This window comes from Solea senegalensis, linkage group LG11 (assembly GCF_019176455.1).
Source record: "Solea senegalensis isolate Sse05_10M linkage group LG11, IFAPA_SoseM_1, whole genome shotgun sequence".
Taxonomy (NCBI): Eukaryota; Metazoa; Chordata; class Actinopteri; order Pleuronectiformes; family Soleidae; genus Solea; species Solea senegalensis.
Window position 1 is genome coordinate 23,008,660 of NC_058031.1, and position 25,251 is coordinate 23,033,910.

Sequence of the window (25,251 nt, forward strand, 5' to 3'; positions counted from 1 at the left end):
TGTTCCCAGAGCTGCTCCACCCTCCAGGACCGCGCCCCACAGAGGAGGATCCAGAGTTCACGGGCAGGTGTGGAGAGAAGGGTGGGGCCACTGACTGTGTGTCAGTGTGTAACATCTGCACAAATGAAACACGCAAACATTGACACTTTCACGGCGAAAGTAAAGTAAAGTAAAAACTAATATCTCACAATATAAACAACAACATTAGCACAAACCAAAAATAGCATTGGTTCAATTAAAAAAAACAGAAAATCAAACAAAAAAGTCACATCAGTGCAACACATTTGTTTAGAGCTGAACAAGTGACGAGCAAAAATAAAAGAAAAAACACTTGTACAACTGAAAACTAACGTTTCACATCGACACAACATTTGTGCAAAGCAATGGTTTTGCATCTAAAAAAATGTAAAAAACATTTGCACAACTACGAAACAAACGTCAACACACTTAAAAAAAAAATCTGCACAACTAAAAGTTCACTTTTACAAAAAATAAAAAAACATAAAATGTGTAACTACATATATACAGATCAGAGTAGTTTGGCTCCGTTTCTGAAAGTGACATGTTCCCACCACACCCTCTGTGTGTGTGTGTGTGTGTGTGTGTGTGATATACCTGTGACATTTGCATACATTTTCAATATGCTGCATCAGGTGTGCATGTGTTCGTTGTCAGTGAGGTGTGGAAACATGTTTTGTGTGATTTCTTTACACACACACACACACACAGGTGCAGCAGTGAGAGTAACTCATTCATTATTCAGCAATTAACTCATGTCTGAATCTCACCTGGAATCATGACGAGGCGCTGAGTCGTGTCTTTGTTTTTTATCTCATGACTGTGTGTGTGTGTTAATCACTCTTTGACGAATGTCTACACAACCAAAGAGCTGTGAAAGTGACTCTGAGTCTCTGAGGTCAGACACTAACATGAACAAAGTCCACAGAGAAAATCAGTGATTTTAACATCACAGAGACACAGGACATGTTGATCCACACGAGGCAGCAGTGGATCAGCAGCCCCTGTGTCCCCGCAAGCTAAAATCCCTGATTTTCTCTCTGGGAGAGTGAGTGGTTTAAGATATCGTAGACGTGAACTGACCAGGATTTTATGAGGCGAGACGTTGTTAGTTTGTTATTTAACCACACTGGCCTATGATACAGCTTTGTTGCTATGATACAGACGTCATGACCTACTACCACCACTGCTGCTGATAAAACTCTAGTAAAACTAGTAAAAACTCCTGTGTGTTTGCTTTGGCACTTAAATGTTTCACAGCAAACACACGTTAGCATGTTTTATTGTATGAGGCTTTTAAAGTGTCAGGACACACACACACACACACACACACACACACACATGTTCATGTGCGGTGACCTGGACACTAAAGATAACTCTTTAACACACTGTATTTCCTGTGGTGTCACCGACACACTGAAGTCCTAATATTGTCATGATATAGCAGCCGATTGTGTCGACGTCACAGGACTTCAGTTCATCATCAGAGACGATAAGGTTCAGAATACACAAGTTAATCATTCATGTTTTAATGTTCTAGAGAAACAATAAATCTGTTTGAACAGCAGCACACGGAAGTAAACGTAACATAATATGTGTGTGTGTGTGTGTGTGTGTGTGGGTTTCTTGTTTTCCTGATACTTGACGAAACTGATGAACATTTTAATTATTTATGAAGAAACAAAATGTTCATCATGTTCACACATTCATACATTCATCATCTTTAATTCCATCAAAAACAAACTGCTCACACACAAGTGCAGTCAGAACACTGTGAATATTGATGAAATATCACCGTCTGGTGGCCACAGATGAAACTGCAGCCATCATATGTGGTTAAAATCAAAGAAAAAGGGATTTTTTTTCAATTTTTATTAGAAGGAATTTTATAAACTAATGTTAGATATCACATAAACAATTACTCTTTAATAACAGTCAAATATTTCCTTCATTAAAGTAGTTTAATTAATAATATTCTTTGTTTCTAATTTTCTATTGTTTTTGGGAAGGTGACATTTTCTGCTGCTAGGAACAAATTAGTAAGTTTTTTAAGGAACCGTACGCCAATATAACAACACTAACCCGAACCCAAAACAACTTGTTTGAAAGAACACGTGGAGTTTCAGTGAACGCGTGGGTTAAAATTTGTCATTTTCTCTTAATAATTTCTTCTTTCTCTCGCAGTAAAAACACCTTGATTTTCTTTACACCGTGAGTTTATTGGTACAGCATAAAAAGGCACAGATTTCTTTCACTGAGCAGAGTCGACCGAAGGAGTGGTGAGGCACAGCCAACACGACAACAACAAACAAAGAAAACAAAAAAACGACGTAAAAACATCGTCAAACGGCCGCACAGTGAAGAAGAATCTTAAGTCAAAACAGATCACTGTTATCTTCCAACGTGGTTATACAAGAACCTGCCAGGAGAGGGCGTCAAATATACGACAGTGTACCAAAAATTTTACAGATATTACGCAAACAAAAATGTTTGTTCTTTTGAACAAAAAGGAAAACAAAAAAGTGTCAGCTGGATAGTTTGTTAGTGTTATTAGGTTTAAAGCTACCACAGTGCACGTCATCAACTCGGTACCAAAAACAAAAAAACGAAAAAATGATTTATCGTTTAACACTCTACACCGGTAAAAAACAAAACAAGAAGGAAAAAAAGTAAACAAAAACAAGTGTATTTACGATGTTTGGTTTTTAAAACAGTACCATTTCCAAGTGTAGTGTACAACACGACATTTACATCAGTGCTCCTCCGATTTTTACGCATTTCCAAACTATCGCACGTCCTCGTCTCGACTCACGCGGAGGTAGAAAAATACTGCAGTCGATTTTTTGAACAGTTAAGGCTCATTTATGCAAGGTTTTTCTCCATCACCATGCGTGGTGGTAAAGAACTACATCCACTAGAGGGCAGCACAGAGTCAAGACCAAAACAGATGTTAGAAGAGTCCAAAAGTTGTTGTTCGGAGCGATGATTCGAGCCATGATTTATTTCCATTTGCCACAAGGGGGAGCCTGACTCTTTACAGCCACATCGCAATATTTTTCATTTATAACGTTTTTATTTACAGTTTGGTTTTTTGCCAAAAAGAAAAAACAAAGTTTTTTCGAAAATCGCAATAACTGCGTGATTCGCAATCATTTTTGTCAGGATAATCCTTTCATATAATTCCATAACTCGCTGTTATTTGTGTTTTTTTCCGTCATATTTCACCCGTGACTGTTTATTTTGAGATTAAATCACATTTTTTTATGATTTCTTGCGTAGTTTTCACATAATCCCGTAACTTTCTGCCATATTTCAAGGTCTTCCTCACGTCTTTTCCCTTGCACTATTAGCTGCACTGCTTCCCTCCACATGACCACCAGTGGTTCTGCCCCAACTTACGTCCATTGCACTCGTATCTGTGAACTTTCAAAGGACGCGACCAAATAAGGACATAGCGAATGCAGAGTTTGTGGCGCTGCGGCCATTCCATTCCATTTACGTATTTAACGTATCTGAGCATAAATGAGCCTTAACGCTAATTCTTCAACCGAAACTCGAGTGAAAGTGAATCTGGAAGAGTTTGTGAACTTCAGGGGGAAGAAAAATAATACATATAGGATAAGTCGTGACTTTCTAATGTGCCACCTTGTGGGTAACATGTGGAACAGCAAAAATACAGTTAATTGTTTCATATTGATTCTCAAAGGGGCCCACAGATGTTTACTATAAATTATTATAGTTATAATAATTATAATTATGTCATATTTCTACATCAACTACCAAATTGTTTACTGTCAAAGTTGTACCCGATAATTTCCCAATTTTTGGCCAAAGGTGCGACTAAAAAAATATTTATCTGTTCAGATAATTAATGAAGAGAAAATCACGAGGGTTGAAGGCGAAAGCACCGAAAAGTGCTGACTAGCTTAAATTTCTTCTAATACAGTTTCGGTGCGTAAATCTTGTCGTTATTCATACAGCACAATTTTTTTTTCAATAAAAATAACATAAGTGTGAAACTGGACAGAACTTTTCGGAAATCATATTCAGGTCTGGTCATGCTAGCTTGGTTAGCTGGAGTACAATGCATTTGTGGTCAATTAGCCAGGGAAAAAGACTCAGTAACCATGGTAACGGCTGCATATCGGTATTAGCTGCTGACCTGTTTCGCAGGTCGCAGAGAGAAATTATTCGTTAACATTTCCAGCCTGCTGGAAATCTGATCGGAGACTGCGACATCTTCAGCCAATCAGAGACCAGGACGCGGTGAAGAAGAAAAACAAGAAAAAAAAACAACTTGCGTCATTTCCTGTCACATTTTTGTTTCTAAAAAAACAAAAAATCTGGAGTCACAGCTCCACCTAGTGGAAGATTATGTAGTGTATGAGTCGGTGTTGGCAGTCAGTCGTGGATAAACGCAAAAATCGTGATTATAAGAGAGCAAAAACTTCTTAGTGTGAATCTGATAAAAACTGAAGGGCAGTGGTTTTAACAAACCGTCAATAACAGGCTAAAAAACTCTGAATCCAGGTCCTAGTGGGCGTGGCTGAGGGCAGAGTCTGTCACTCGCACAACGTTACAAAAAGACAGACAGCTCAGTTTAAAGGCACAGTTTCAGAATAAAAGCTCTGTGGTTTTCTACGTGGTTTGAGCTCTGCGATATTTTCCTAGTGTTTTTCATACAAAACAGCTTTTTTTAACAATAAAAAATAATAACACGTACAGTAAATGTCGACCATCTGGGACTTTTAAATTATGGGATGACCGTATTTGTTTGTAGCTATAAAACAACATGTGAAAGCAGAGGTGTGACGACAGCAGGACTGTCAGTGTGTGTGTTTCAGAGGAGTGGGCGTGTTTTTACGACATTAACGTGGAAAAAAAAAGTCTCTGCGAACTTCGCCGCTAGTCGTTGACGAGTCGATACACGTGGTACTGCGCTCCGTGTTCACTGGTGGACACCTCGAACACGAAGGCGATGCAGAGCAGAGTCTCCTGAGTTTCTCTGTTGGAAACCACCTGGTGGGAAACAGGCGGGGGAGGAGTCAGTGAGAGAGGGGGAGGAGTCAGGGTTCATTTCATTGAAAACATTTTACTTATTCAGTCCAGTCCAAACACAGGTGAGTCTGCTTGAAAACTTTTTTTTCCCAGATTTTAATCTCAATTAATAAAATGTTCTTTCCCTGAAAATAGAAAAGAAAATTGTTTTGTGTTTTTGTGAATGAATCAGGTCATTTTTCCTGATTTTTGTTTTTAACCTGAATTAAAACATCATTGTGTGGATGTGGCCTCAATCAAAACGAATGTCAACCCTTCAACACACACACGTGGATAGAGACATACACACACACATACATACAGAGACACACACGTGGATAGAGACATACACACACACATACAGAGACACACACACACACACACGGATAGAGACATACACACACACACACATACAGAGACACACACACGGATAGAGACATACACACACACATACAGACACACACGGATAGGAGAGACATACACACACATACAGAGACACACACCGGACACACACACGATAGAGACATACACACACACATACAGAGACATATAGAGACACACACGGACATACACACACAGAGACACACACGAGACATACACACGACACACACACATAGACACACACACACACACCTGCAGGATGGTGAAGTTCTCTAACACACTGTTCATCATGTATTTCTCGGGCAGGTGTTTGAGTTTGTGGATGAAGTTGATCATGTATTCACACATGGGCGAGCGATGGATGCGGAACACGTACTTCCCTCCTTCCAGGTGAGCGTACTCTGTCTACACACACACACACACAGTAAACCAATCATTGAACTTTGATTGTGACGCCAACACACAACCTTTTAAAAAGCTGCAGTGAAACCCTGAGGAACAGTTTTAAAGTGTCTCACCTCCACCTTCTCCACCACCTGTTTGCCAAAGGAGCAAACCTTTGTGGAGACACTGATGCTGATGTCCTCGGTCCCACTGTACTGACTGCTCACACCATAGAAAGCACTGGAACCTTCCTCTACGTCACTGCTCAGGTCAGCCTGCACGCACACACACACACACACACACACACACACACACACACACACAGAACCTTAAAACAACGTACAAATAAATCATTAATGAAATAAGAAAGAGTTTAAAAGGAAAAGCTTTTGTGAGAATATGAATCAATATTTTTCAGAATAAATGAATGTTTATGAATTAATTTGATCATTTTTCCTGGTTCTTTCCCGCTCTAATAATCTACAATAATCTAATCTATAATGTTTTTCACTGAAACATTTGTTTATTCTGGCTGTGTTTCTGAATGGATCAATAAACCCGTGTTTAATTTTTTTTATTTAAAATTCAAATATAGACATTTATATTTATGACACACACACATAGTATATTAGTACTCGTTTGGTCGGTTAAACGTCAAAATCGTTTTCTTTGTCCACAAACCAAAATAATTTCTGATTTTAATGATTTTTCTTTGTTTTATGAAGCAAAGAAAGCAGAAAATATTCAGATAAAAAATAAAAAAAATAAAAAATAAAAATATAATAAACCAGAGAAAACATTGTTTTTTTAAAAAAAACATGAAAATAAAAACACTCAAAAAGGTGGAACTTCATTTAGTACGTGTTTGGTAACTGATCTAAATAATATCTGAAAAAGGCACCGATGAGTTTGGTCTGTTTTTCACTTTAGGGTCGACATTTATTCATCAATTTATCGCTAATAATTTATCATAAAGTTTCTTATTTCACTCAAATTAAACTTTTCCACACTTTGCTTTCGTGACATTTTCTGGACTTCAAGTTTTTCACTCACGTGGTTCAGTGTAAAAATCAGATCTTAAAATAATTCCCATGCACTGACCCAGAACTTGACGAGGAAGAACGCGTTGTGCGGCCCTTTTTCAAACAGCTCCTTCAGTCCTCCCTTCTTCTCGGAGAACTTGTCGTAGATCTGCCTCACGTCTATCGACTCCAGGACGGGGTCGTTGTAGCTCGGGTTTGACGGACCGATGTGCACAAAAAGATGCTTCTGCTGTGAGAAAAGCAACGGAAGAAAAGACTGTGTCACAAAGAGGAAACACACAAACATGAGGAGGAAGGAGTTCAGGTCACGCTGGCGTCTCTACCGTCTCTCTGTCTCTCTGCGTCTCCATGAAGGCAGAGAAGTCCAGGAGGCGGAGTTTCGCCGAGGCGATGGTTCGGTCCTGCCACACGGGGGCGGCGATGGCTGCGGGACGGTGAGGCGGCAGAGGCTCGTAACCTGCACACACGTTAAAAAAACAAAACAAATTAAATTAAACACGCTTTTTAAAACACAACGACGATGACCGACGTCGGGTAAATCAGTCAATTTGGTGTCGGCACTCACTGAGAGAAGCAGGGACCGGGGCCGGGAGTGTGGTGTAAGGCAGCTGTGCAAAGGGCTTAATGCTGGAAATGAGCGGGAAAAATACAAAATATGATTAAAGGAATAGTTTGAGTTTGAAAGTGAGTGTGAAAGTAATCTAAATCTTATCACAATATACTTTTTTTATTATTGTTTGATGTCAAAATAAATAAAAGCCTTGATGATCATTAAAGTCGTGAAATACACTAAATATTAATGAAATATGTATATGGATGAAACTTGGTGTGAAACTTATATAAATAATAATAATGGGTCAGAGTGACTTACTCCTGAGAATGTCCAGGCTGTCCTGGCATAGGGCCGGGCCAAAACTGCACAAAGGAGAAACAGGAAGCAGATAGTGTTACTCAAGGAACAGATGTGTCTGTCTGTCTGTCTGTCTGTGTGTGTGTGTGTCTCACTCTGACTGGTGGCGGGAAGGGAGTCTGTGGTTTCATGACACTCGCAGACACGATCTGAGCGGACGACAGGTTGGCCACCGTCTGCAGAGCCTTGTCTTTAGACACCTGGTCCTGAACCACACAGAGACGCGTTAATGAACAACAACAGAAAACGTAGAAATGTGCTCATGCATCATGAGAAGAAAAGAAGTTTCTGTTCATTAGTCAGCAAAACTTCGAGGTGTTTTGTTTTTTTTTTTAGTTCCAGCGAGCCAGCCAACTTCAACATGATGCAGTAATGAGGGAAAAGACAGGAGAGAAAGCAAAGCAGAGACACAGGGAGGGAGGGGAGGTGCCAAAGCAGAGGAGGAGGAGGAGGAGCTAACTGGAGCCATCACCAGATTTTAACTAAAGCCACTAAAAACAAAACAAAAAAAACAAAAGAGAGAGAGAAGAGTTCTGGAGCCTTGCAGAAGAACTGTGCTGTGGACATGAAGGAGTAATGTAATGTTTTGCCAACCACAAAAGCACAAAAGCCTGAAGGAGAAAATAAAAAATAAACTCAAAGTTGTGTAACTTCAAACTTACCAAGTTCATGGCCTAAGACAGAAGAGACACAATTATCAATTAACTTCAGAGAGCAGTGAACGGGGAAGGAAAAAAGCACAGAAACAACAAAGCTCGGGCGTCATTTTTCATCATCTGTCGATTATTTACTCCGCTTTGTTATTATAAATTTAAATATTCACAGACATTTCAAGGTCGACTGATATTGGCAGACCATCTGATAAATGATAAAATGTGGATTTTTTTTGGCCTGTATTTTAGCCAATTTTCCTTTTTTTTTTTCTCGGCCTGATAAGATATCAGAAAAACAAATAAAAGTTGTTTAAAAACGACAAATATCAGCCTGTTAACGCCTCTTAAAGCAAAGATGAAAACTGAAAAGATAACAATTATTCTCATTATCGCTTCATCTGCTGATAATCTACTAATTTTACATTTGAACAGATCTGTGTCTTTGTTGCTATATGTTGATTGGAATTTCTTAACTTATGGGAAATTCATCAAATGTTTTGCTTCATTGATCAATCTATTCGTTTTCTGAAAAAAATTGTTTCAAAAACGTGTCGACATTAACCAAATAATTAAATGTCAAAATCAAATAATTGGTCATTAATTCAGGAGTGAATTTATCAATAACCAATTAATTGTTACATCTACACAATAAAAATAAAAACATTTTGATTGGAAACAACAAAAACGTCCTTCAAATACTCGAGGGAATCTGCACCCTGTGCTACTCACATATGGGTCACGGGAGAATTTTTTGGGGTCCCCAAACTAATTTGCAGAATTTTCCCCAACATTTTATTTCAGATGTATGTGTATATTATTTTCAAATAACATGCACAAAATAAATTTAAAATCAATTTACAATAATGAAAGTGGTGAATAAGGTGTTAAAGATGTGAAATTAGTCTCTACATTATCCTTAAATTTGGACCGATTTTCCTGTTCTCAGCAGGGAAATTGGAACATGATGAAGAACTATGACAGAGCCAACCACCAGGGGGCACAGCATCAACATTTCAAACTGCTTTCAAACATAAATTCAGGTCTCGACACAGAATTTTGCAGATCTGCATGCAAATGCTGGACAACACAGAGATATTTCATCACTTTATTTCCACTAATATTCACTCTGAGTAAAAAACTAACTACAAGGTATAACATGAGGTCAGAAATCCAGTTTTTTAGATCAATTCTTAAACATTACACACATAATCTTCAATGACAACAAAATATAAACATATGAATATCAATATTTTTATATTAGATGATTTGTTTGATACTTTATCTCAGGTTTTTTAAACAGGAAACTGAAGTTTGACTCTCCCACACCAATGTCCATAGAGAAAATCATTTTAAATCACAGCTCAGTGTAGTTCAGGATCCACTGCTGCCTCCATTATTAAGCTCAAATGTGTAGCACTATGACTTCAGTGTTTGAAATCTATTATTCAACTTTACCTAAGGGACATAAATTTGCCAAAAAAGGCCGTGGTAGAGCAGCAGCTCCTGTGAAAGTTGTTGATTTTGTCAATGGACTTTGGTGGTAACTTGAACGCTTTTATAAAAAAACGTCAGTTTCCTGTTGAAAATGTCCATCTTACAGCAAAATAAAGCAGCAAACGTATTGTTAAGATAGCGTACACTTGTGCTGATGTTGATCTTTTTACTGTAAAAACAGTCAATCAGTTACTTTGGATATTCATAATTACGGAAATGGATTAGAGCAACTCTGACTCTGACTTTAATCTCGTATTTCTGACTTAAATCTGAGAATTATGACCTAAATCTGAGAATTCTGACTTTTCTTTCTCATAAATCCGATTAAAATCTCAGAATTCTGATTTTAATCTCATAGTTCTGACTATAATCTCATAGTTCTGACTTTAATCTGATAACTCCCAATTTAAATTTCAGAATTCTGACTAATCTGAGAATTGCAACCTATATCTGAGAATTCTGACTTTTCTTTCTCATATTTCCTTTCAGAATTCTGACTTTAATCTCATAGTTCTGAGTATAATCTCATAATTCTAACTTTAATCTGGGAATTCCAACCACAAATTTGAGACCTCGGCATTATCTCAACATGATGTGAAACCTGCACTGACAACAGATCGTTTACTGTTCTGCAAAGCTTGAAATGATCCAACAGTAAGAGGGACGCCCTGTGTAATCTGATTGTTGATGATATTTCCTCACATGTAAATAAATAAAAAGTAATGTGATCGTCATTACAGGGCGAGTGTGGCGAGAAAGAGAAACCACAAGAAAAGGTCTAAAACAGGAAAGACACACAACCACTGTGGGAAAAGTTCCACAGCCAGAACATGGAGATCAGAGGGAGGAAGAGAAAACTCAAAGTTCTGAAAGTTCTGCCTCAAGTGTGGTGGAAGATTACAAAGCTCCATGTAACGTTTGTGTGTGTGTGTCTGCAGGCCGTGTACATGCTGAGACTGACCCCATGTATGTCATGCAATCATCTGTCCAAGGCCACAAACCTGGAGAACTCTGGATTGAACTCATTATTGACATGCAATATAATAGAAAATAAAAATAAATAACTATAAACTACAAAGTTAAAAAAATAAACAGGTTTGACAAGCCTGAGCCACCATACATCTATCCCCACACCCACTTTCTCTTAAAGTCACACCATGTAAGATTTTGCTCCCAGGGTCCCCCTACAGTCAGAAAACAGTATTGTCTTTTACAACGGCCGTACGTTGTGGTAACAAGTGCATTTATTAGGGCTGCCACAAACAATTATTTCGATAATCGACTAGTGACCGATTATTTTTGCGGTTAGTCGACTAATCGGATCACACGTGAATTGCAGGTTCTCGCACCAGCATGCAGCTGCTTCCAGCTTGAAGTGTTTACGGTATGTGCCAGTTAAAAATAAAGAAAAGATGATAGTTCATTCACCTTTTAATGAACTTTGCAGCTTGTAGCAGCATTTGACATTTTTTAATGTGATAAAATAAAATGAAGGCACAACTCTGGCCTTTAACGGTTTTTAGCTGTAAATGTTTAGTGCATTGTAAAACAGAACAAAAACTATGCACTATCAATATATATTATAAAACATTACAATATTATAACATCACAAAGTTGCTTTTTTTTCGACTACGGACCAAACTCCACACTCAGTGGACCCCAATTAATTATAGATATTTGCCAATATCCAATATGCCGATATATCGGGTGAGCATAGGCAAATAATCAATTCCAGTACAAGTATATACATATATACACTGCTAAATGCAGAAGTCATTTAATTTATTCTGTAGTGAAATGAAGCAGCAGATGTAGATTTAAATTTTCTCCATTGTGCAAAATAAATAAAAAAACAATAAATCAAAGAAGTCAACGAAATAGCAGCTTGTTCAGTTATTACTGTTTTTACTCGTTGGTCATGTCAGGGAGATTTTTTAGGGCCAATATTGGTCAATCAACAATATTGTGCATCGCTGTTATTACTTTTTTTCAGAAATGCAAAATAAACCAAAATTTAAAAACTTGCTATTTCAACCCCGCCCTCAGGGCTCCGGAACCTGAGGCGATGCAACCACGACGCCGCCATTTTAGCAGGAAGTGTGTGTACATTGTGTTGCTTTAGAGCCCCGGTTCTCAGATTGTGGTGCGTGTACCACTAGTGGCACACAAACTTCCTCTGGTGGTACATCAGAAATACAGAAACATTGGAATTTTGAGCTATTGAACAACACTAATGTGGTCTGTCTTTATACAGTTATATGCAGTGTTTTCTTTACAAGACTTCTTCTATGTAGCTTATTCCTCTTTTGTAAGTCGCTAAAGATAAAAATGCTAAATGCTTAAATGTAAATGTAATACAGTACTTGCAATAAACAAAATTATGCATAACTAAATATTAAATACATGAAACAGGTCCTCAAAAAACATTAATTAATCAAATTTTATGGAGACTTTAGCAACATTTATCAAGCTTCTGAGAACAAAGATTGTAATTTTAAAATAAAAAACGACCCGATTCATCCGTCTACTTCTACCTGAAACAACTTCCTACAGTATTTACTATGACTTAGTACCATTGTTCTCAAACTGTGGCACACAAGCTTCCTCTGGTGGTACTTAAAGGGAAAATAAGAAATACTGTCCAGTGTAAATATCAGGGTAAATGATCATCAGAGTGGAGTTGAGGGACGTTTAACAAGAGTGCATAGAAAATACCAAAAAGTTATAATAAATTGAATTAGCGCTGTCAAACGATTAAAATATTTAATCGCGATTAATCGCTTCAAAGTCATAGTTAACTCGTGATTAATCGCACTTTTTTAATCTATTCTAAATGTCCCTTGATTTCTTTTTGTCCCGTTATTTTTTTCTCATTTTAATGCTCTTAACATAGAAAAGTGGATCTGCTTCTTTGTGCTAATGTTTTCTTATTGAGAATATCTCTTTTGTCAGAATAGAGTTATTCCTCTTATCATGGGAGCTGCACAGTAATAAGAGAGGCTGTGTATCACCCTGCAGTGCGGTGAATAATGTGCCATTCTTAAACGCAGACCGGAGGACTCCTTACTACGGGTCGGGGGTCTGCCAGCTTGGTTGGTAACACTGCATACATCATTACTTGGATGTGGGGCGTGTGCCGTGGAATGATCCAGGCTGCGTTGGATACGGGGGAGACGGAGAAGCACACAGCGCTCGCCATCCACTCAAAACGTCAGCCTACTACTCTCTAAAAAGGTGTATAGCGTGCCTGTCGTTTTGTTTGCGGTCTAGCTAGATCCGGTGTGGTGAAAAAAAATGACAAAGTTTGCTCGGCCAAAAAGAACGTTAATCTCGCGATAAAAACGCTGCGGTTAAAATGGGTTTGTGCTAACACGTTTAACTGATAATAATAATAAAAACTAATAATAATGATAATGAATAATCCTGTGACTTTGCTCGGTTTATTTATAACCTCATTATTTGTCCAAAAACACACCCTCGTTCTGTCGCTCGCTCGACGCTTGCTGGCTCTTTTGTGTTTTTGGCTCCGATTTTTTTTGGGCCACATGCAGAGAGAGAGAGAGCGAAGCAGCAGAGGCAGCGAGAGCAACGTGTACCTGGAGCTTAGACTGAACCTCACGAGACTTTCTCTTGGCCAAGACCTGCAGGTGACTAGAGACCTGAAGAAAGACAGGACGAAGGGGGGGAGGGGAGGGAAAAGAAGAAGAGAAGAAGAAGAGCAGAGGTGACTACAGAGGGAAAGGGAGAGTTCTGTCCATGCGACACCCACCTTGATGCTGGCCTGGTATTCTCGTACCCTCTTACGCGCCAGAACCTGAATGTGACTCGACACCTGCAGCACCAGGGTCACCACACACACACACACACACACATTCACACAGTGATTTTTGTAAATTTTACACAACCACAGTCTGTAAATAATGACTTTAATAAGGATTATGTGTTGGTAAATGTCTCCCGTTTGTCCATAAATGACAGAAAAACTTAAATTCACATTTAACAAGCTGGGAAAAAAATTATGAAAATAGTTGGTGATAAAATGAATGATTAAATAATTGATGAATCTACTGTGGGAGTCATACAAACCTGTTTGCGTGTGCGCGTCTTCCCTGTCCGTAGCTTGATGTAGCGAGCGATCAGCTCATTCCGACCTTGAATTGAGATGTAAACCAAAAAAAAAATAAATAATCAGTCAGAAACAATTGAGACACAGTTTTACAGCATATCACAAAAGTGAGTACACCCCTAAGTGAAAGTGTCCAAATTGGGTCCAATTAGCAATTTTCCCTCCCCGGTGTCATGTGACTCGTTAGTGTTACAAGGTCTCAGGTGTAAATGGGGAACAGGGTGTGTTAAATGTGGTATTATCGCTCTCATACTGGTCACTGGAAGTTCAACATGGCACCTCGTGGCAAAGAACTCTCTGAGGATCTTAAAAAAAAATTCACTTATTCTTCATTCTCACACACGTAAACCCTTTAAACCCTTACATGTTCTTTCCCTTTATTCAGTTAAGTTAAGTTAACGTGAAGAGAAACCATTGCTCTAAAGCAACACAATGTAAACACTTCCTGCCAAAATGGCGTCCTGCATGGCGTCAGCTTCCAGAGTTGTCGAGGTGGGGTTTAGACGCAGTTGGATTAAATTACAAAACATTCTCTACGGAGCTCCCCCTACAGTTTAGGAGGACATATTTCACATGCACTCGATTGGAAAGTCGTTTCCTCTTCTTTCAACCGTTTTCTCTGTATCTTTTTCGCCAGCTCTTCCATGATGAACATGTTAAATAACTTCCAAGACATTTAACCATCACAGAGACTCCGACGCTGTTAAATTAGGGTAAAAATCCTGCATAGTTCTGCTTTAATAGACTAGACTATTTTCACCACAAACTATGTTAACCACTGATCTGAGCGTTTCTCTTACATGTGAATATTTTCTGGTTTCTTTTGCTCCAAATAACAAAAGATTGAATCATTAAAATGGAATTACTTTCAGTTTGTGGGCAAGACATTTGAGAGCATCGTTATTTCAAGGTTTTGGGAAATAACACAGATCAAGAGTTTCTGACCAAACAGTAAACTGATTACACAGATTAATGATCCATTAGTTGCAGTCCTAGTTGAAATGATTCTAGTTTTGCTTGCAGACAGCGGCAGAGGAAACAAAGTCAAACAAAGGGAAGAGAGGGGCAAAAGATGAACATAAAGGTGTTTAAATGAAATTTTATAGCCCGATTCCTCTGTTACAGTCATTTAACGACATACACACGGACCATCATCACTATCCTTCCTTCTGGGAAGTGGTGCGATGCTGTTGGGACTTGGACTGAGTCACATCGGCCTCTGTGAAGTTACCAGAACACAGAATTCCCCCAAATCAGCACAAGAGGCTGAGTCAGACTCAGCGATAATCTGCTCCAAGTCCCACAAAACACACACACACACACACACACACACACACAGTTTCTCTCTACAGTTTTCAACCAAAGCTGAACAGCAAACGGCCTCATTCACGAGAGGAAGTCGTCGATGAAGGTGAGAAAATGTGATGAAGTCATCGCACGTGAGCTTAATCCACGAATCGTAACCGTGCAGTCTCCACGCGCACGCGCACACACACACACACACACACACACACACACAGAGATCTCAACGACAGTGACTCATAAACCTCTCGCTGTGAGGCAAACAGAGAGCAGACCACTGCACTATTGTGCCACCCGAGAAACTCAACCACATCCCCCGAGAAAAAGCCATGATTTAGAGAGTTCTCAGCTTCGACTGGCAGCATCTGTATTTAACAAAAAAGCTAGAAATAAAACACGAGTGAACATCACTTGAGGATTAAATTACATGCAGTGACTTTAGTTTGATTTTAAAATTAAAATCCCTGGAGGAAACTGAATTTTGTGTCTCTTTTTAAACCACTGACTCTCTCACACCAAACCCCATAGAGAAAATCAGTACTTTTTACATCACAGCACACGTGAGTCGTTCATCCTACGGCTGCCTCCATCAGTCAGTTCAAATGTGCTACTTTGGTGTTCAACAATCTTGGTTCAGATTGACCTCAGTGACATAAACTGACCACACGAGGCAGCAGTAGACCAGCGGCTCCTGTGTTCCCATGAGCTTAAATCACTGATTTTCTCAATGGGCTTTGGTGTGGGAGAGTGAGTGGTTTATAAGCTGAAAAAAACCTGAACTGAAACATCACATTACAGGGAGAGATGAAGCTTTGCATTACAACAAATTTGGTCGAACTTTATGAAGTAGACGTTTTACATTATGGTTTAATGATGAGAGAACAATTAATTATTTCCCCACAATGTTGTACAATCATTTTTTTTAATGATTTTAGAGGAAGACCAGCTGCTAAGTGAGATTTAAATATATTTGCAGGGTCAAAGCGTGTTTGTTGACACAAGAGTGAGAGGTGGTCGACACTCTTTCCTTTTCTGTCGCATGGGATCAAATATCCTGCACAGACGCCAGCGTCAACTCTCAGCACAAAATCATTTCAAAACAAACAAAAAGAAAATGCCGGGAATGTTGGGTGCGGGCCGAAACCTTCAATAATGTGCGAAGAAATGGTAGAAAATCTTCAAACAAAGAAAGGGTCACACTGCTGGTTATCCCACACACACACACACACACAACAATGTGAACGAGTCATTAGTGCCTTGTGGGAACGAGCAATCAAGCAGCTCCTAACCTGACCAGAAATGTCAGCCCGCTCAATCCTTCAACCTCTGACCCTGCCATCTGACCTTTGAACCCAGAGCAAATTAACCCTTCTCCAGAATTCCTGCAAACACATCACCTGGGCAAAAATAAAATCTCTTCGCTGACCTCTACACAAAACACCAATGGAGTCATATTCATACAGAATACAATATACAAAAATATGACAATGGTGTCATTATGAGCTTAATCTCGCTCTTAGACAAGACTTTTCCTACAGGAAAACAACGTTTTGTCGCTTTATTAAACGCTCACTCTCTCAAACCAAACTCCATATAGAAAATCAGCGATTTTTAACATCACACCACACAGGAGTCGTTGATCCACCGCTGAGTTCAAATGTGTTATTTTGTGAATTCAGCACTTGAACTCCTCAGTTTGGGTAAAACTAAGTGGCACAAAGTGACCACACGAGGCAGCAGTGGACCAGCAGCACCAGTGTCCCCATGAGCTAAAAATCCCTGATTTTCTCTATGTCCATGTCTCAGACTGGTCCTCAAGACCACACTTCAGAAATCCTGAACTATCGCTTTCATGTGTTGACAAATTTTGACATTTGGTGGTTCAGTGAACACCCAGGACTGAGGGACCTGTCGGGACATGTCTCATCTTCACTGGGAAAGAAATGTGTCGTTGTCCTCACCGTACATCTTGCCCTCATCTGACAGTATGATCTTCCTCCTGCCGCAGGGCGGGTAAATGGCCAGAGCTTCCTGAAAGCTCTGCTCGATGTCTGGACTCCACACGCCCTCGGGGTCACCGTCCAGCCCGCGGTCTGCCCCGTCACCAAGTCCCTCTCCATCCGCGCCCTCCTCCTCCTCCTCCTGAGCCCCATCAGGGCTGCCACGGCAACTCCACTCCGACGCAATGATGACGGCTCCGCCCACAACACACCTTCAACAGACAGGAGACATTGTTACTAAAGAGAGAGAGTTTTTATAACGGTAGGGCTGGATTTGATCTGATATCAATTCATAAAATCCTCAAATCGCTCTTTTAATATTAATATTTAATCTGCCACCAAATACACTCACAACACGGGACCACAACAGTCGATAGTCATAGTCTCGCAGGACCACAACATTCGATAGTCATAGTCTCGCAGGACCACAACAGTCGATAGTCATAGTCTTGCAGGACCACAACATAGTCAGGGGACCACAACAGTCGATAGTCATAGTCGGGACCACAACAGTCGATAGTCATAGTCTCAGAGGACCACAACAGTCGATAGTCATAGTCTCACCACAACGAGTCATAGTCTCCCACAACAGTCGATAGTCAACCACAACAGTTGATAGTCATAGTCTCAACAACAGTCATAGTCTCATTATAGGAATAGTCATAGTCTACATAACCACAACGATAGTCATAGTCTTCGAAGTCAATGACATAGTCACCACAACATTCGATAGTCATAGTCTCAGGACCACAACAGTCGATAGTCATAGTCTCGCAGGACCACAACATTCGATAGTCATAGTCTCGCAGGACCACAACAGTCGATATTCATAGTCTTGCAGGACCACAACAGTGTGAACGGGAATCCAATTGATTAAGGAAATCAGCAGCCGTACATAACAGAAGATACTGGAGAAAATGACTGCACTTTCACACCAGTGTAAACAAAAAAGTGATATGGAATATGTAGAACTTTCTAGCAGGCAAAGCTATTTATCTTTCATTCTATTTATCTGTTTATTGTTGTAATTGGTATCAAAGCACAGTTGCCTTTAAAGTGCCTTTAAGGTGCATTGTCAAAGCCATGTTTTGTTATGTATTAACCTTCGTATATGCCTTTGAAAATCTATCCATCATCAGAACCTGTACGACTTGTCGGTTTTACAACCTAACAAAATGCTGTCTAACTAACTAACTCTGGTTAGTAGCTAACTACTAACTGTCTAAACTAACCACTAACTGACTGGCTTCTGGCTACTAACAAAATGCCTTCAGAAAGACAGTCGAGTTGTACCCGTCGTACTTGTTCTGGTTACCCTTTCCAGAAGGGAGAATTGGGCTGAAAGGATCAGCCAGGAGAAACCTGGACAGAAAATAATTCATTTTAAATTAATCGCCAACTATTTTGATGATCGGTTGTTGGAGTTGTTGAAAGTTCTGACTTTTTAGCTTCATAATGTGAAATTTTTTTAGGTTTATTTGCCTCATGTAACAAAGAAATAATTCAAACTGATTACGATTATTTGAGAACATCATGTTGAGGTTTGGTAAAAACATTTTTACTACACTTCATTGACCAAACAACTTTAAATTAAAAAAATTAATAGATGATGAAAATAGAGAATGAGTACTGACATAACAACCCTGCTTTTTCTACCACATTAAAATACCATGAGACTGCAATGCTCTGTGTTTGTTTTCATAGTTAATTAACTTCAACAGAAAAAACCCTTAGCAATCAGCAAAGATTAAAGAAAGTAATGCAGCCGTCTTCTGGGTGTTTGCAGCTTTAAATCATCCACTGAAGAGAAATACACAAACTCTGTCGTGTATATTCACAGTGGGTGACAATCAATAAAAGATGTTTTTGTGGCAAGAGAAACTTTTCTTGACCACATATGGTTGATTTCACCACTACACATATTATTTACCCATTTATTTATTGAAAAATAAAAAAACTGAGTCCTGCTCCAACAAACATCTCTTTGTGCACGTATAAATACAACCGTCGGCAGCATTAAACCGAAACGTGTCCAAAAAAAACTTTTATTTTGAAATATGATAAATTGAGAAATGGGCTCAGAGCAGCACAGGAGCATGAGAACAATGTGTCCAATCAACCACACATGGGAAGAACTTATGAAATGTGGTTCCACTTAAAACCAGAAGCAAATCAAAGTGAATCATGGTGAAGTATTATGGTCTGGAGAGGACGGGTTCGTACAATATAAACTGGGTCAGTTGAGCCTAAATGTTTGAGTCAAAATGTCGCAATATTGCGTCTTTTACCAGACCCAGACGGACACATCACGTCAGCGTGGGTAACAACACTCTCATATGAACTCAGGGTGGTTTTCTCACAAAAAATGAGAAAAAAAAATGAAAGAGAATTTTCAAATGTTCTAAACTCCGTGAGCGTAACGAGCAGCTGAAGAGATGCATTCAAAGACCCTGGTAAATTTCAACACTTCTGAGTTATGTTTATGCGCAGCTGTACACTTTCAGATTTTAAACAAAACCATGTTTAATACTAGGATTAGGAATAACAGGGTTCCTCACGATACGATACCAATAATATCACGTTACGACAATTCTGTTAGGATCAATATATTGCAAAACAAATCATAAACCACCACAGCAAGGAGACGTGACGTAGCAATGCCCAAAAAGGTGATATATCGCCGTCCTTCCTTCTGCAATATGAGAATTGATACGCCAGGGCGATATTTTAATTAACAAATTAAGGCGCTCTAAAGTAAACCGTCCCTGCCAGTCACTACTTCATGTCACATCACATGAATGAGGGGAAACTTGGTCGGAAGTTACCTGGCTAATAATTGCTGTGTTAACTTTGCTGTGCAGACAAGCTCTCTAAATATTGTCCATGATTTACCAACAGTTAGCCACAAAATTAATTTTCCAGTCTTCTACCACTAATGCTTCACGTTTCATAGCAGTGATTCACCTCCATCGTCTCTCTGGATCTGTGGAGATCTGGTAAAACATTCTCCCGTTGGCCTGTCAGCCTATCTCCGACTATTTTGGCACTTTATTTGCTTGATTTATGTGTTGTCTAGTACATACGTGCAGGTAGAGGTGAACAGCGTCGCTTTCGTCAGCTACTGGAGCTCGATTGAACATTATGTATTATATTATTAGATATTTGTATAATTTAATTAAAAAATATATTATATATATATTGAAAATAACTCACATTTATTAATTGATGCTCAGAGTTGTTGGCATTAAATTTAGGATTTGATTAGTTGTTGCCATTTTAGACACAACAACACTCTTCAGACGCAAATACAACAGGGGCTCAACAGAACACAAAAAACAGCACAGCGTCAGCCTGTCTCTGAACCTCTCGCAGACAGTGACGGACAGTCACAGGACCAGGATAGAGTTTTTACGACTGCTCGGGATGGTGTGAGATTTCCTGCAGTCCGAGTGTGTCCACACTTCACTGGCGAGCAAGATCAGACAGGTCTACTTTTGCGCCGTTAACTGCTTTCATTATATATTAATAGATCTGGCACTGAAGGGTTCAGAGCAACACCGATAAACAAAAGAGAAAAGGCGGTTGTAAATTTATGAAGATGTCATCCAAGGTCAATGAAGACAAGACGAGCCTGGTCTCGCGTATTACAGTTACACCAGCAGTTGATTGATGATTTTAATTGGCCAAAAGGAAACTAAAAACCATGACTGACTGAGGTAGTGTGAATTTCCCAGAAGCCATCACTCTCTCTCTCTCTTTCTCTCTCTCTCTCTCTACCTTTCCTGCTCTGGCCACTTTGAGGAAATTACACATTCCTTTGTTATTGTTGAGGATGCTCCAAAATCTCCTGAAACACACACACACACAACAAGCCAGCGCTGCCTGGTGTGTCATGTTTTCCATAGTGTGGCTAACGTGGTTGTTCTGCCACAGAAGAACCGCTGGAGAACAGTGCGGTTGCCGAGTTTTTCCTTTTTGGACACACACGGCCGGCACTGGGCCTTCACAGTTTCAGTCACTGCTCTGGCAGGACTGTGCTGTTGCCGTACACCGCGTTTCCCCTCGAACAGCAACAGTCCCAGTTTGGTACATTAATGCTGAGTTTCCATCATGGTACGGTTCAGTAGGGTAAAGCCTGCATCAGACTTGCGTTTTTACTGAGACCAGTACCTTTACTTGGTAGGCGGGGGGAGGGCTGTGCCTAATGGTCACAAAGCATGACTACATCAAACATTGGTGTAGCTCCACCCTGACTGTACCGTACCATTTAACTTTGGAACGGAATGGTTGGTGCTAGTTATTTTGGCACTATGCCTTATGGAAACGCAAAAAATATGCACCATATCGTACCAAAAGGAACCCTTTCCACTCAGTGGAAACACGGCTAAATGGTGCACAATTTTTCTGCATTTCCATTAGGAGCAGAACCAAAATAACCAGCCGCTACTGTCCCATTTTTTCAGAAGGGTTGATGGCCATGAAAACAATGGAGAATTAAAACAAACATCAACAAAACACCAGAGTTAACCTGATTAAATCACTTCAGTCGACACACACTGATTCTGCTGATAAACATTATTTACAGTCAACAGTGAACTGCTGGGCACTGGGACGTAAAGCTGCAACAGCAGATCCACAAGTTTTTGTGGATCAAACAAAACTTTTGTGAGTTTCTTGTAAGCTTCTCAAATGTGAATATGTTCTGGTTTCTTTGCTCCAGTTGGCAAATAAATCATTTTAAACTGATTAGGTTTGGTTTGTGGACAAAAAAAGACATCTGAGAGCATCATCATTTCCAGATTTTAGCAACATTTTCTGACTTTTTGTGGACCAACAACAAAATGAGAAGACAATCAACAGATTAATCTATCTATCTATCTATCTATCTATCATCTCACTGTGGCCTCAATAGGAAACACATTATAGAATTAAAATGGAGCTTCATGCGAGGCTTAAACAAAAACTGAACATTAGAGGTAGATTGATGAATCGTTTGTGCCAATTAACTGGGCCAATATTTACTTCTCGTGGCATTGACCAATTGTTAAACACATGGAGTTGACAAAATTATACTCAAAGGTCACTTATTTAATTATTTAAATAATTAAATATTTCACTATTTGTGACCCTATTTATAGTCAATGTCGTTGTTTCCAGAATGTTAATATCCTTAATATAAAGAAATTAAGCAGGTATTTACAGATCACATAACACAGACCATAAACAGTAGGTATTTTATTTGGAGTGCATTTATTTTTCATGAGTCCATTGAGAAACAACCTGTATACAAATATATCTCCTATATCAGGATCTAGACTAAAAATATCCAGATGTAATTTAGGAACTATATCGCCCCAGCCTCACAGAAATAGTGATTTGCAATACACGGTTCGTGAAACATCACAACAGCCACCGCTCGTCATTTACCGGAATAAAAGTGAGATGCAAAGTAATCGTGTGATTAACTGACGTCTGACTGAGCGGTTAAAAAGTTCCAAGCGGTTAAAAAGGTCACAGGTGTTCGGTGCAGCCAGCGCTGGACTAAATAAAGCCATGAGCTCAGCGAACACATGGTCATTACACACTGCTGTCTTCTCCCAGAGGGGACAACAGTAATGTGACTCAGCAAAGATTCAGATTTACTTTACCATCACATTAAGATTTCATCATGCTGCACTATATATTGTATAATATGACTCGTAATCTGAGTTGTTTCATCTGATTACTGCATCTTTAAAGTATGATCTTATTTTGATGAGGAAACCAGTTCTGTTTTCTTGGCAGAATATTGACTTAATCTGACCATTACTCATTTTGAGTGTGACATGACTCAGATTAAGGTAAAAAGTGTTTTCATGACAGTGTCTTATTCACACAGTTTAATCCATTTATGTCTCCCCGAGTGTGAACTGGTATAGATTAAGGAAATCAGAACATGCTGTTTTAATGACAGTATGTTTGCCAGACTATAGTTTTAATCCGATCATTGAAGCATTCTGTTTAAGGTAATCAGAACACGATGGCAGTACCTTGGTCAGATATAGTTTTAATCAGATTATCATTATTGTAAACATTGGATCATACTTAATCAAACATGCATACAATACTCAGATCGGATTTAATCGGGTTACTGTGAGGACACGACAGTCCACATCTGTTCGCATGTAATGAGGAAAAAGTGAAATCACACTGAACGACTGGAGCCCTTTAGCCAACTGTGAGTTAGCTTAACTCTGCCGTCAATCCCGAGACGAAACCGAGACAAACTTCATTCAAACTGGGCCCAACTATTGCAAACAAACGACGGAGACACGTTAAAATCAAAAATACTCTTTCACTTTGTGTCCCGTCGGTGTTTATTTGCACATAAACCAGTGCTAACACACTCGGGCTCGCATGCTAGTTGGTTAGCTTGCGGGCTAATAATACCCCGCTCCTCTTCCGACAAAAAAAGAAAAGAGCCAACAAAGTCAGCGAGTGGGGAAGAAAAATAGAGTTTAATTCCGACACCGGAGTGTGAATAAACACGGAGGAAGTCCCGACGCTGCGATTCGGCGCAGCGACAGCGGGGGAAATGCGAAATATGCGAAAAATCCCAAAACTTCAGCGGCGTGAAAGTTACAGCGCGCACACACACACACACACACATACATACACAACAAAGAAGAAGTGACCGAGAGCGCTCTCACCTCACAACCGCTCCTCTGCTCCTCTCCGCCGGACACAATCCCGACGCTGGCCCCGCTCTGAAGAACCGGCCCCCGGTTCCTCAGTTAAAAAACAACTAAAAAACAAACGAAATGATGGGAGTTTGACAGAGTGGGGGGGTTAGAGGGGAAAAAAGGCGGAATGTTAGGTATGTTTGAGTTTGGCGTGGAATTAACGCGCGGAGGGAGAGAGGGGAGGAAAAAAACGCTAAAGTAGAGGCGTGGCGTCGTAAAGGAAAAGGAGAGCACGCAAAAAAGTTTGGTGGATCCCAACCAAACTCCTCCCATGACGTCACACTCCTGGTGGGAGAGGAGGGGGGCGGGCTATGTGTGTGTGTACTGGTATTATATTTTTGTGGGGACATTTTGTCTGAACCCCACAACTTTAAAGGGCATTTTCAGGGTTTAGACCTGTTTTAGGGTTATGAGGTTATTGGATGAATTATGTCAATGAAGTGTCCTCACTAAGACATATACATTTAATAAAAACAAGGTTGTGTTTGTGTGTACTTGTATTTACATTTTTGTCCAACAAATGGAAATGTAATATGTAAATGTTTCTTTGTGGAAACATGTTGTCTGAACCCCACAACTTAAAAGGGTGGTTAGGGTTAGCATTAGCTTTAGCTTTAGCTTAAGGCTTAAGACTAGGCAGTACATCTTTGTGAGGTCCAAAAACATACAAACCCGTTTTATGGTTAGCTTTAGATTAAGGGTTAATGTTAAGCACTTAGTTGTGATGGTTAAGGTTATGGTTGGCTTTGTGAGGTCCAAAAAACATACAAACCTGTCTTTGTGGGGACACAACTTTAAAGGTTTTTTTCAGGATTTAGACCTGGTTTTTGCGTTTAGTGTTAGCTTTAGGGTTAATGTTGGGATGTTTTTTCAGGGTTAAGACATGGTGGGTGAAAAATCAATTCAGTGAATTACACTTCTGAATATTTAATTGTATTATTGTTATTATTATTATCATTATTATTATTATTGTATCGTTCATTTTTGTATACATACAATATATGTGTTCAATATATATGTGAATATTCAGTATTTAAAAGGGAAAAAAAGGGTTAAATACAACAAAAATATTTGTACGTGTGTACGCACACATACATGTATTTGTTGTTGTATTTATCACATGAATATGTGACAGCGTATTACACGTAATTATGTGTATTTATATTGATTGTTTGATATGT

At 39.4% G+C, this 25,251-nt stretch overlaps 1 protein-coding gene across 5 annotated transcripts; it reads right to left on the reverse strand.

The window, feature by feature from the left end:
* Positions 1–2,216: 2,216 nt before the first annotated feature.
* Positions 2,217–24,303, reverse strand: tead3a (TEA domain family member 3 a). Of its 5 annotated transcripts, none has more exons than XM_044038499.1 (14): positions 24,038–24,303; positions 17,310–17,560; positions 14,007–14,071; positions 13,690–13,752; positions 13,517–13,579; positions 8,436–8,447; positions 7,869–7,979; positions 7,735–7,778; positions 7,429–7,490; positions 7,187–7,320; positions 6,922–7,089; positions 5,955–6,095; positions 5,689–5,841; positions 2,217–5,037 (listed from the first exon to the last, which is right to left on the reverse strand). In XM_044038499.1, exons 2-14 carry the CDS (start codon positions 17,314–17,316, stop codon positions 4,924–4,926), a joined length of 1,137 nt encoding a protein of 378 aa, XP_043894434.1. In that variant the 5' UTR covers positions 17,317–17,560; positions 24,038–24,303; the 3' UTR covers positions 2,217–4,923. The 5 variants fall into 5 exon arrangements, with proteins under 5 accessions (XP_043894434.1, XP_043894433.1, XP_043894436.1 ...); XM_044038498.1 differs by having other exon boundaries at positions 6,922–7,092; positions 24,038–24,302; XM_044038501.1 differs by lacking the exon at positions 13,517–13,579 and having other exon boundaries at positions 6,922–7,092; positions 24,038–24,302.
* Positions 24,304–25,251: the final 948 nt, after the last annotated feature.

Coding starts and splice junctions, on each gene's coding strand:
- tead3a (XM_044038498.1), bottom strand. Junction 6,096..6,921: donor TCTTCCTCGTCAAGTTCTGG/GTCAGTGCATGG, acceptor GTGTGCGTGCAG/GCTGACCTGAGCAGTGACGT. Junction 5,842..5,954: donor AGGTGGTGGAGAAGGTGGAG/GTGAGACACTTT, acceptor GTGTGTGTGTAG/ACAGAGTACGCTCACCTGGA.